The sequence below is a fragment of the Cyprinus carpio genome, chromosome B14, assembly GCF_018340385.1.
Source record: "Cyprinus carpio isolate SPL01 chromosome B14, ASM1834038v1, whole genome shotgun sequence".
Taxonomy (NCBI): domain Eukaryota; kingdom Metazoa; phylum Chordata; class Actinopteri; order Cypriniformes; family Cyprinidae; genus Cyprinus; species Cyprinus carpio.
The window spans coordinates 18,872,089-18,884,607 of NC_056610.1; the positions used below are offsets into that span (position 1 = coordinate 18,872,089).

At 36.1% G+C, this 12,519-nt stretch overlaps 1 protein-coding gene across 1 annotated transcript in view; it reads left to right on the forward strand.

Moving 5' to 3' along the window:
- The window catches only part of LOC109102182 (glutamate receptor 1-like), a 69,136-nt gene that overhangs the window by 26,046 nt on the left and 30,571 nt on the right, over nucleotides 1-12,519 (forward strand). Inside the window, exons 8-14 of the mRNA XM_042738372.1 lie at nucleotides 3,428-3,481; nucleotides 3,545-3,554; nucleotides 9,119-9,181; nucleotides 9,383-9,384; nucleotides 9,517-9,756; nucleotides 10,610-10,714; nucleotides 10,963-11,073. Of these exons, the coding sequence (XP_042594306.1) occupies nucleotides 3,428-3,481; nucleotides 3,545-3,554; nucleotides 9,119-9,181; nucleotides 9,383-9,384; nucleotides 9,517-9,756; nucleotides 10,610-10,714; nucleotides 10,963-11,073 (585 nt within the window). The remainder of the gene's footprint in view (nucleotides 1-3,427; nucleotides 3,482-3,544; nucleotides 3,555-9,118; nucleotides 9,182-9,382; nucleotides 9,385-9,516; nucleotides 9,757-10,609; nucleotides 10,715-10,962; nucleotides 11,074-12,519) is intronic.

A 12,519-nucleotide genomic window follows, 5' to 3' on the forward strand; every position in this document is an offset into this window, starting at 1 on the left:
CTTTCAATCAAGACAAACAGCTAGTCATAGCTACACAAACAGTCAGCTTTAATGCTGCTAATAACCATGCCATTATAAGTATCAGTAATCATCTGAAGGCTCGGATGACTCAACTTAAAATTTAATTCAGATCTAGTATACTCGGTGAAGCCTGTGACCACTCAATTCAAATGGAGTGGCCTATGCAGCAGGCCCCAAGATGCTCTCTTTCTCTCTCTCAAAAAGTGCTAAGGACGGAGCTGATAAATAACACTGGGCTGACATTTGGGGTTGGCAGCGGAGCCATAGTGACGCGTCACTTTCTCTGTCACCTCTCTCTGCTGCCTGGAGGAGGAGGAAGCGTCCTGTTACTGTAATTAATGAGAGCGTGCCTTTTCTTCCCTTTCTCTCCTTTCCTCTATTTCATGACTCAAACAGAAGACCCTCGACAGGCTGTGTTGTGTTATTGATAGCATGGTGCCCACAGTTAAGGCTTTTGCATCATTTGGTGGCAATTTGCACAGCACGCCTAGACAAATTTTTCCTCTCTGAAAGCAATCATCCATCATCATGCGTCCACCAATCATACCGTAAAACAACATTGGTGTCATTTCCCCACACTTTGATTCACATTCTTTCACTAACACCAGGGGCCTGAGGGTTTAATTGAGGAAAAACTCTCTGTGCATGTTTTTCCTCACTCTCTAAGCATGCAAGATGTTGTGTGGAACATTTTAGTAGGGTGTATTTTAAAGACTCCATAAAGTAGTTTGATAAACAGAAATGTACTTTCTTTTGAAATAGAAAGTAACATAATGAAGTCCCTAGAAAAAAAGTAATATATTTAAAATACATTTATTTCATACTAAATGTAGTTCAGATCTGTTAACATATTTACTGACATATCGCTGGACACTTCCTGATATAAAAATGATAATTAAACTTTATTTGGCAATCTAATTGTGCACAATGCACACTTCTTAATATTAAGCCTAAAATGTGTTTTATTGTCACAATTGATGAGGATTGTATGATTTTTTAATAATATTAGTCTTTAGATGCAGGATATTCAAAATTTACCTAAAGTAAACTTGCAATAGTTTCATTTTAATACATTCAAATATACTTAAGTATATCGTTAGTTGGACTTCAGCACTACTTCCACACAATTAAAGTGCATTAAGTTCAAAACTAGTTGCTCCAGTTTAGCAGATTGTAAGTATACCAGTTTAGTATACCAAAAGTACAAATGCAGAGTATTTTTATTAAGCACGTGTATTTGTAGTATACTTACAGTAGCAATGTATTTCAAATACATTCAGTATATTTATTTTTCACTAGGGATATCAAAGGGCTTGTCTTTTTTTCAGATAGTCAACATTGTTATTGTTGACTAAAACTATTAACTGTTTTTATTTAATTATTTATTTATTGTATATAAATCACATTAAAGCTAAAATAAAATTAAATATAAATATTATATGAAAAACTTAAAATAACACCAGTAGCCATTAGTTTGTCACAGCCCATGAAGTATATGGTTTGCTTCTGGCTTCTTATAATCGGTGGCATGTGGTATCACAAAGAGCTGACAGTTTCATTTCTAAAGTGCTTTTTATTGGAAAAATGTGTATACACCCTTAGCAAGAGATGAAGTCATCATTATTTTTGGTCCTCTTTCCAGAATGTGTTGCTTTTACAAGTTTTTTGTCAGCTTTTTGGAACATACTTTTATATAGATTGGCTCAAAGATTTTACAGAAATGGACTAAAAGCCACAAAACAAATTTGATTTCATTCCTGTGTTCTGCATTAAAGGAACAGTACCTTAAAAGTCTGTCTCATCATTTGCACACCCATATGTTGTTTATTTCTTCTGTGAAGCATAAAAGAAATATTTTGAAAAGGGTTGGTAAGGTTGGTGTTTCCCATTGTAAAAAAAAAATAAAATAAAAAAGGAGAAATTTCTTTTTTACAGAAGAAAGGTTATACAGGTTTGGAACGGCATGACAGCGAGTTTTCCTTTTTGGGTGAACTATGCCTTTTAATGTTGATCCCAGCATTGAAATACACAAGAAGACCAGACAGGGTCTTTGTCAGAAGTGTTCGCTGCCCTGGGCTGGCCTGCCGGATGAAATCTTACTGGGGTCACCATTAATAACTAATGCTACTGTCTGTCATGGCCACAAGCTATCACTGTCAGCTTTCACAACTTCAGAAGTGTGTGAGAGATAGCTATTACATGCATACATTTTGGTCACAGAAGTATGCCTTCATTATCGCTAAGAACCCGGTTACTCCTGCACATCTCTAGGACATGCAGAGGATTTTCTTTAATTGAAGCCATTGAACAGCATAACAGTTTGATGGTGTCAAAGTCTATGGTACCCACTGACACTACACACTACGCACTTGCGTACATCCACACAGGTTCAAGCTGTGACCCTCGGACAGTGTAGTGTACCAAACAGAACTGAGAGCGCTGCTAATGTGTTCCTCCCCCATCAGTGTATGACTCATTGTTTTTCACCACTGTTGTACTCTCCATGCCTGCAGAGGCTTTGTTATCTCTATAGCCACACAAAAGAAAACCTGCATCATAAATCTTCATTCCTCTCCTCTTTGTAACATCTTCATTCTGAAACACCCCAAACTCAATGTAAAGATGAAAGCCCAGGATTGTAGTCATTTTATGGTGATTGGTGGGCGCATGCTTATAGAAAATGTGCCATTGTTGTTATGATTATTTAAATGTTACGTTTATGCACTTGGCGGACACTTTTATCTAAAATGACTTGCATTCATGCATTGACACCATTTAATTAAAATGAACAGTTTGAAGTAGGAAAACTTTGTACAGTAAGAAAAATTGTGTAGCGTGTTTCATGATACACATTGTGTAGCTTTACAAAAAAAAATTGGAATGTTTATGTTTTAAATTACTTCATGCCTTAGAGTTTAAAAATTAGAGTAGAGCAACAATAAAGTTAAAATTTTTTGACAATCATTATATTATATATTATTATGTATTATATATTATGTATTATAATATATATTGTATTAAAGTGCATTACACTACGTTACGTTACATTATATGATATTATATTATATTATACACGTTATTATAGTTTTTTGTTTATTATGAATTTTTAAGTTTTTTTTATTCATTTATTATTATTATTATTATTATTATTATTATTATTGCTCCCATATCCTTACTTTTGCTAGTAAGAAAAGGAAAAGAAATCATGCACATTGACAAACATTAACACACATTATGAGTGCTGTGAAAGACAAAAACTTATTTGGAATTATGTGGAATAATACAGCAAATATTACATTACAGTGTGATTTGTATGGTTTATTTGCATAGATAAGGCTTTATAATACACACCACAATTAATTCTAACTGCTTTATTTTTTCACCTTCATTTGTTGGTCTATTTCAGATCATCGAGTTGGGGAAGAACGTAAAGAGCTACCACTACATACTAGCAAACCTGGTAAGCTAAAAACACACCACTCGTTTCAGCACCAGAGATCTCATGACTAATGCTCAGCATGAGGCTTTCAAATGTCACTGCTACTCTTGATATTACAGGTGATTTGCATATTTTCACTACTGACCAATCACAAGAAGCTGCTCGCTATGACTAACAGATGATGTGTTATATAAATGTTGCCTGGAGAACTGCTCCGTGAATATGAAAAACTACAAGTGATTTTTGCCGTCCTTGTCTGTAGGTACGCTCAGCATATGAGAATGGAGGGTTAAATTGATTTAAACTGAAATGATGATAATCGCAGCATTAATATGCTGTGGTGTGCTCCTGAATGGCACACTGCTGAGGATTTTAAATGAAACTGGTCTGGTCGGTTTGTTAGATGAAATTGTAAATGATAAATGATAAAGGTTGCAAAGCAATAAAGAAAGATTTGCAACTGCCTGCTATTTCCATAATGGCTAAATTTTAAGAAGTGAGCAAATTACTCCCGGTGTCCTATTTACACTGCGTTTGCATGTGTGGATGTGAAAGTGTGAATGAACGTTTGTGTGTGTGTGTGTGTGTGTGTGTGTGTGTGTGTGTGTGTGTGTGTGTGTGTGTGTGTGTGTGTGTGTGTGTGTGTGTGTACACTGACGTTTGTATCTGAGTGGATGCCCGTGTAAGCTTCCCCTCTGTGTCCAAGCCTTTTGGGTGAAGGCTGGTTTCTATAGTAACATCACCAACTCACTGCACCACATTTACAGGGACACAATGCGTAAAAAGATACAACTCCATCCACTCAGTCAAGAGATATGGACACCTGCTACAGGTACATCCCAGAGGAGAGACTGGGGAACTAATAATTTTAAAATAAAACACAATCTTCATTTCAACAGTCTGGAAATGTATTATTAAAATCCCAAAGATTGATCTTTTACTCTAAGCCTATTTTCACAGGATGCATGGCCACTGTTGTTTGGTTTTAAAATAATTGTTTTTATAATATACACAGTTATGATGTTCCCTGTATCAGTGTTTCCTAGATGACACTGCCATCTTTAGCACCTTGGCAAAATATTTTTGTGTGATTATGCAGTCTGTATTGAACCTGATGAAATTAAAACTGCAAAAAAATTCAACAGAATGTCTTTCTGTTGAGTCTCTGTGGGCTGCATGCAAAACAAATATTTTTGTGTACTGCACTGAAGTATGATTAACCAAAAAATGACTGTTAAGGTATGATGTGCAAAAAATTGTAGAGATTGAGGGGAAAAAAGGAGCTTCCTCTTTTGTTTTTTTTGTTTAGTTTTTTTGCAGTATTGGGGAAATTTCCTGGTGATGTAACACAGTGGTTGTCTTACTGCATGTTAAGGAGACACATCCCTCAAATCTTACATTCTGACTGGAGAATCTTCACAAGTCTTGTGCTTGACTGTTTTTGAGAACTTGTTATCAGAATACAGGTGTCCAAAATCTTGCATTCCTTAAATCCTTCACATGGTTTACAGTGAGTTTGTGTAGGATCAGATGGGCAAAAGCCCTCACTGTAGTTCTAGAGTGGGAGGACCGCCTACGCCTGAAACCGAGAATAATCAGCCTGAGCCGAGAGAACAAGACTGGCAAATACTGACAAAATCCGTCAAAAACCTGCGATCTATTCCATCAGCCACATACAACTGACGGACATCATCAGTGCTGCCCTGTTCCAAGAAACAGGATGTCACTGTTGCTATGAGAGCAGATAGTCGACATGAGAGGGAATGCCAAAAGACGTGCTGCCGACCAAAAAAAAAAAAAAAAACGAGAATGACACGGCCAATCATGAGAGAGCTGTGTCTGTGCTTCAGAAAGCAGCTTGCTGTTGTGATCAGAGACATCTGAATTGACTCCTGGCACCATTTCTCCTCCATCTCTCGATTGGTTCTAGACTCCTAGTGTCCCCTGGTGTGTTTAACCAGGCAGACAGGCCACAGAAAACAGTAATATTGTGAAAAATAATTGCAATTTCTAATATTGGTTTCCTATTTTAATATACTTTAAAATATAATTTATTTTTGTGACACAGCACTGAATTTTCATCAGCCATTTCTCCAGTCTTCAGTGTCACATGAAATCATAGAAATCATTTTAATATGCTGATTTATTATCAGTGTTGAATCTGTTGTGCAGCTTAATTTGTTTTTGGTGTTGTTGTTTGTTTGTTTTTTGTTTTGTTCTTTTGGAACCTGTGATACTTTTTTCTTTGATGTGTAAAAAGTTAAAAAGAACAGCATTTGTTCAAAATAGAAATCTTTTCTAACAATATAAGTCTTTACTATCACTTTTTATCCATTTAACATATTCTTGCTGAACAAAAAATTATAATTATTATTAATTTCTTTAAAAAAATAAAAGAAAGAAAGAAATTTACAGAACCCCAAACTTTTGAATAATAATGTATACTTTAACAACAACAACAAAAAAATCTATTTTGAATAAACACTGTTCTTTTACATTTTTATTTATCAAAAAATCCTGAAAAAAAGTATCACAAATCCCAAAAAATATTAGGCAGCACAACTGTTTCCAACATTGGTTATAATTTAGCATATTAGAATGATTTCTGAAGGGTGATGTGACACTGAAGACTGGAGTAATGATGCTGAAAATTCAGCTTTGCTTAAGAGGAATAAATTAAAAATTTAAAGTATATTAAAATAGTTAGAAATGTAAAAAATTAGATTGCCATAATATTTCACAAAATTACATATTTTTCTGTATTTTTGATCAAATGAATGCAGTCTTGATGTGCAGAAACTTCTTTAAAAGACATTAAAAATCTTAATAATCCCAACCTTTGGAATGGCACTTATAGTTTTTAGACAGTTTTATGTAGCTTTGGTTTTTATTTTGTTTTGTGAGTAATTTTAGTACTTCAGCTTAAAATGAAATTAGTAATGTTTGGTTAAATGAAATAATTTTTAATCTTGGAAATCTTGGAATGTAAATCTTGGAATGTATAACATGCCAAAAAATTAACCATTTATGCTTCTGATATGAGAGTTTCTTACAGTTTCTGAAGTGTCTCCATGAGCGTTTTGTTTTTTGCAATCAGTGAAAGCTTCTTTCTGCAAACTGCTTGACTTTGTTTTCTCTTTTAATTTAGTATAAAAACTCTTTTGTTTGGTGAATGAGCTCTTGACTGCCTCCAAAAGTCAAGGCAGTCATCTTGACCGAGGGAAGAATGTGCCATGTTTCAGACTTGAGAGCTTGTGATGACATGTGTCCCAGTTGTGCGCTCAGTAACAGCCCCGCATAATATGTGCAGTGATGCAGACAGCCTGCGTGTCCCTGATTGCCTTGTTCACTCTCACTATAGAGAGTGATGAGGCTGTGAAACGAGGTTGTGTGACGCTTTAGCCCTGAGGCCAGCCGTGTGATAGCGTTTCCCTCCCAGAATTGATTTGACGTTACAGGAGACTTTTACCTTTCCCTGTGGAATGGAAGGTTACAATAGGGAGACTATTATATTGGTCAGTGGATTCCACGGGGCATCAACTGGATGCTGAGGGGTCTGAAAAATCCTGAGAAAAATTATGTACAAAAATATATATATTTGGAGTTAATTAAGTAGTAAATTAGTAGTAAATTAGTAAAAGTAGTAAATTAGTAAAAAGTAGTAAAAGTAAATTTAAGGAACAAATTTAAGGGGGAAAAAATATGAAAATATACACTACCATCACAAAGTTTGGGGACAGTAAGTTTTTTCAGTGTTTTTGAAACACCAGTAAGTTTTTTCAGTGTTTTTGAAAGACGTTTTTGTTTGCTTAACAGTTTTCATTTTTATATTACATTGTAATATGCTAATTTGCTGCTCAAGAAACATTTATTTTTTTATTATAAAAAATCATTGTAATATGCTAATTTGCTGCTCAAGTCAAATATCATTAATTGCTGCTCAAGAAATATTTCTTATTATTATGAATGTTGAAATCTGTTGTGCTGCTTAATATTTTAATGGAAACATTTTTTTATGATTTGTTTGAATAATAAAAAGTTCAAAAGATCAAAACTTAATTAATTAATTTTTTTCTAACACTGTGAAAGTCTTTACTATCACTTTGATCAATTTAATGCATCCTTTTTTAAAATAAAATAATAGTAAAAAGCTTACTGACTCCAGATGTTTAAATGGCAGTTCATAGGTGCCTTTATATTTTATATTTTATTTTAAGGGGATCATTATATTTTGAGGTGCTTGACACCACAAAATTTAGGCTGACAGCCCTGCCCTCTCTCTATTTAAATTAGTGGGCAATCAGTATAGGTCAGCTTTGGCATATGGGACTTATTTGCTGTGCCATTTCATTTTGTGAGGATGTCAGAACATGATATGATTGATTGCCCAGTCGACACTGTCAAATGTGACAAATGTCTCAAGATTTATATCCTACAGTCTGACATAAAAAACACTGATGTTGCACGTGTACTGTACAATCATACACTTCTGTCAAGTAACAAAAGGACAAAAACTCCCCTGAGTTTGAGGAGAGTGAGAGGGTATCTGAGGTAAAACAAGCGTGAGGTCATGTTAGCAGCGCGGTGAATCTTGTTCGTTGCCCTACAGAGCAGATGTTCCCAGGGAACATAAGGACACGTTACTGCTCCTGTGGGACAAAGCGTGTTATGGGATAAAAGATCAAAGATCACCACACTTAGAGCCTGACAAGGGCTATTACACTCAAAACTGAGTCAAACACACACACCAACATATTTTGATGTTGAGCTGAACACAAATAAATCTTTTGTATTAAGCTGATACAAATAAATAAATGGTTGAAGAAATGTTCCCAGTAATAAAGCAGGTTAGAATCAATTCAGTATGATCTCAGGTACGGAGAGAGTGTGTGGGCTGCTCTGGGGCAGCTTACCTCAGTTGATTGGATTGTGGGAAAAGGCCTTGAATTACTAAATAGCGCCTGTGGGATCAAAGGCAGACCTCCGGCAAACTCTCAATATGTTTCACAGTTTTTTTACTCCAAATTCCTATTCACAGCTTCTGCATTTTCCGGCACCACATCGGATAACAACCAAGCTTTCTTGGATAACCAGCCTCAGTGGATGAGAGGGATTAGCCTTTTTCATTAAGTGATTGACCCAACCATTCTTTCCATTATAGTTTTAAACCCTGCATTACATTTGACGGCACTCCACAGGCCCGGCCTCCTGCTCTCTCGCTGCACCTGAGCATTAATGCGGAAATGACTCCCTCGGCTGCAAATTCAACCTCCATTTCCTGTTGAGGTCCTACATTGGATTTTTTTTTTTTTAACAGTTGCAGGGGATTTGTCATTGTATTTTATCTCAAATTGGTCTACCTTTTCAAAATGATTGACATTTGGCTGAAATCATTTGGCTTGTCTTTAATGATTCTGTTTTTTTACTGTATATGACATGCAATGCTGTGCTCCTTTAGGGGTTTCTCTCTGGACAAATTTTAAGAAGGATTTTCTTGTAGGATTATGCACCATTCCCCAAGGGGAACTCTGTTTTTTTACTGTAACTTAATTAATCACAGTATGACAAAAACTACAAATACAGGTCCTTTCTCAAAAATTAGCATGTTCTCTAGTGCTCCTTTAGGGGTTTTTATTGTTTTAATACTGGACATTACAGCTCATCGACTTGACAGAGTTTATCAGAAGGGTGAGGCGAATGTAAAAACAGGCTTCCAGCTGGGTGAACTACGCAGAAGGCCATCACCCTAACATCAGTAGGAACGAATAGGCTTGTACAACATGTACTTTGACAACAAAGAACCCAAACAACAAAAACGACAAATTAACCAAACTACGAATCTAAATCTATACAAAATTTAAATAACCCACACTGTGCCAAGAAATAATAAATACCAAAAAACAAAAAAAAAAAAAAAACAAGTTGTATAAAAAAACAAACACACAATTAAATAGAACAATACAATTGCATTACATCAAAATCTGATGACAAAATACCTATCAAAATATATATCATATTTAAATATAAAAATAATCTCACATAAATTCTTGTCAAAGTCAACTGAACACCCAACATATATATCATATTTAAATATAAAAATGATATGTCTCTCTGCATTCTTTGTGCAGTACACTGGAGCTCTCACATATGATGGAGTCAAAGTCATGTCTACAGCCTTCCAGAACCTCCGTAGGCAGAGGATAGATATATCTCGCCGTGGAAATGCTGGAGAATGTCTGGCCAACCCACCAGCACCTTGGGGCCAAGGCATCGATATTCAGAGAGCACTTCAGCAGGTATCTCACGCTGGAGGCTCTGCACATTTCTGAACGAACACAGTGTTCACAAACTTTCCTATCTGTAAGACTGACACCGGCTCTAATCTATTCTGAGTGTACAAAATGAAACCCCAATAAGCAAATTACATCTTTATCTCATAAAGTTCACATTGATTCACCAAAGAGACCATCACAATCAAATGTGACACTACAGATAATAAACAAACCCAGTTGGTGATAAACATTTATGCTGCTCATAACAGCACATGACAAGTTATATTTACAAAGAGATACATGAGGGAAAGAGCACCTGGCTTTGTTGTGTTACCCTTAGGCAGATGTTTGTCTCTTTGCCCTGGGCGGCGTATGAAGATTTAGGTGCCGAGGGTAGAATTTAGCTGGAAAGGTGGAGCAGAATTTGTTACCAAATAGAAAATCTGTAGAAGTGCACTCTGTTTGAGAAACTGTACACAAATTGGAATTTTTCTTCCAGCTGTATCACGTGTTTCTCCTTTTCACTTAATTATAAGTCTGAAAAAGTCTAAGCAATGTAGGAAAGTCAGTGTGTAGCATTCTTCTTGCAGAAGTAGACTCTGTCTCACAGTTGCCTGTGGCTGTGTCTGATGCGAGTCTGATGTGTGCTGGACTGAGGCAATTTGGTCCATCTGCTGAGAGGCCGTGGAGATTGATGTTCAGCTCGGTCAATTAACTCCATCATGCGGCCTGGGAGACATTCAGTACTGTACACACAGAAGAGATGCTGTGAGAGATGTACACCCCTCAGAGGAAGAGTACTTGAGAAAGAGAGAGAGAAAAAGAAAGAAAGATTTTTTATCTAAATACAAACATCTTCTATGTGATTTGTATTTAGGTTCGGATTGAAGGCCTAACAGGACACATTCAGTTTAACGAAAAAGGACGAAGGACAAACTACACTGTCAGTGTGATGGAGCTCAGGCCGACAGGACCGAAAAAAGTAAGTACTTAAATATCAGGAAAAGGATTTTTGATATGGCAGACAGTTTCACACTTCTTGCTTCACTTATGGTTTAAACGAAACATTCACTTTATAAGCTCCAGTATGGTCACTGTTTCAGCAATCCAGTCTACTTCTTCTGGGATGACTAAATGAGTACTGTATTTCATGTAGTGTCTCCTGTGGGATATCTCAGAAAGGTTCCTGATGATGCTCAAGTTCCTGTCCCTGATTTGATCTTTTCTCAGGTGGGTTACTGGAATGAGGATGAGAAATTTGTGAGCACGGCGGCCTACATACCAGGCAGTAATGACACTTACGGACTTCAGAACCGCACATATATTGTTACCACCATACTGGTATGTCTTCTTTAAATCATTTACAGGATTTGCAAATTTAAACTTCTGTAGGATTGAAAACATTATTAAATAAGCTTTTTTACTTAACTATTATTTTGTTCAAGGACACATTATATTAATCAAAGGTAGCAGTAAAGACATGCATAATGTTACAAAAGATTTCTGTTTCAAAGAATCCTGTATCAGAAAATAATCACAGTTTCCACAAATATATTATACAACACAACTATTTTCAGCTTTGATAATAATAATAATAATAAATGTTTCTTGTGCATCAAATCAACATATTATTTGATTTATGAAGGATCATGTGACACTGGAGACTGCAGTAATGGCTGCTAAAATTCAGCTTTGCCATCATAGAAATAAATCTCATTTTAAATATATTATAATAGAAAACAATTATTTTAAATTATAATATTTCACAATAATACTGTTTTTACTGTATTTTTAAACAAAAGCATGCAGCATTGGTAAGCATAAAATCTTACAGACCCCACTTTTTTGAGTTGTAGTGTGTATTCAAAGTAATTGCAAGTCATGTGTTCCAGATATTCCTACACGTTTATATTTTCATGAAATAAATTATATCACTGTTTGTATGTCGTAATTCACTATGCAAACAGCTCAAGAGAACTGAGACAGTCATTTAACATGCCCTCGTAACATGTCCTGTAGAACGATTTGTTTGAGCAATTCATAGTTTCAGTGTAACTTGGCTGTAGTTGCCAAGTTGCTTGGCAAATAATCATTCTTCCCCAACACTGGTCGAATGGCAGTACAGGAATCAGACTCAGTCCACCATCTCACAAGTCTTCTTCACCATTTTTCCTTTCTTAAAATGGCTGATGCATCACCTTCATGTTTTTATCCCTCAGTATGAAGACGGTAATGCTGTGCTGTGCAGATAAAAGCATGAAGGCTTTTCTGTGCACTGTCTGTAAATGAGACATTATTGCTCCTCTAGCCACAGTGTTTTCATCTTATACTTAAAGGGGAACCTTGGATTGAATTGCCGGCAGTGGACAAAAGATTAATTTTCCTTTTCTTTATCCTCGTTCGGCAGAGATCTTTGGGCTTAGCCTGCGTTTTAGCGATTCTCTCGCAAGTTAGGCTTCAGAGGGCATTTATTAACCTTTCATATGTGGACTGCCCATCTCTTTTTCAGCCAGAGAAAGGGCAGAGTGAGTGGACCGGCCTCCTGATGGAAGGATGTGGGGGGAATCGGTGATAGGACAAAAAAGCAGTAATGGTTCATCGGTGTGGGTTAGGGGCTAAGCGCTCACAAGGGAGTGGGATGGATTACAAGAAACAGTCTGAGCTATGCTATTTGTCCTACAGAGACTGTTTATCACCTCGGGTGCTCTAAAGAATGATCTGTTTCTCTGAAAGACAGCATATAGGCCATCTTGGAGGTCTGCATTAGCAGGAAATGCACTGCCACTG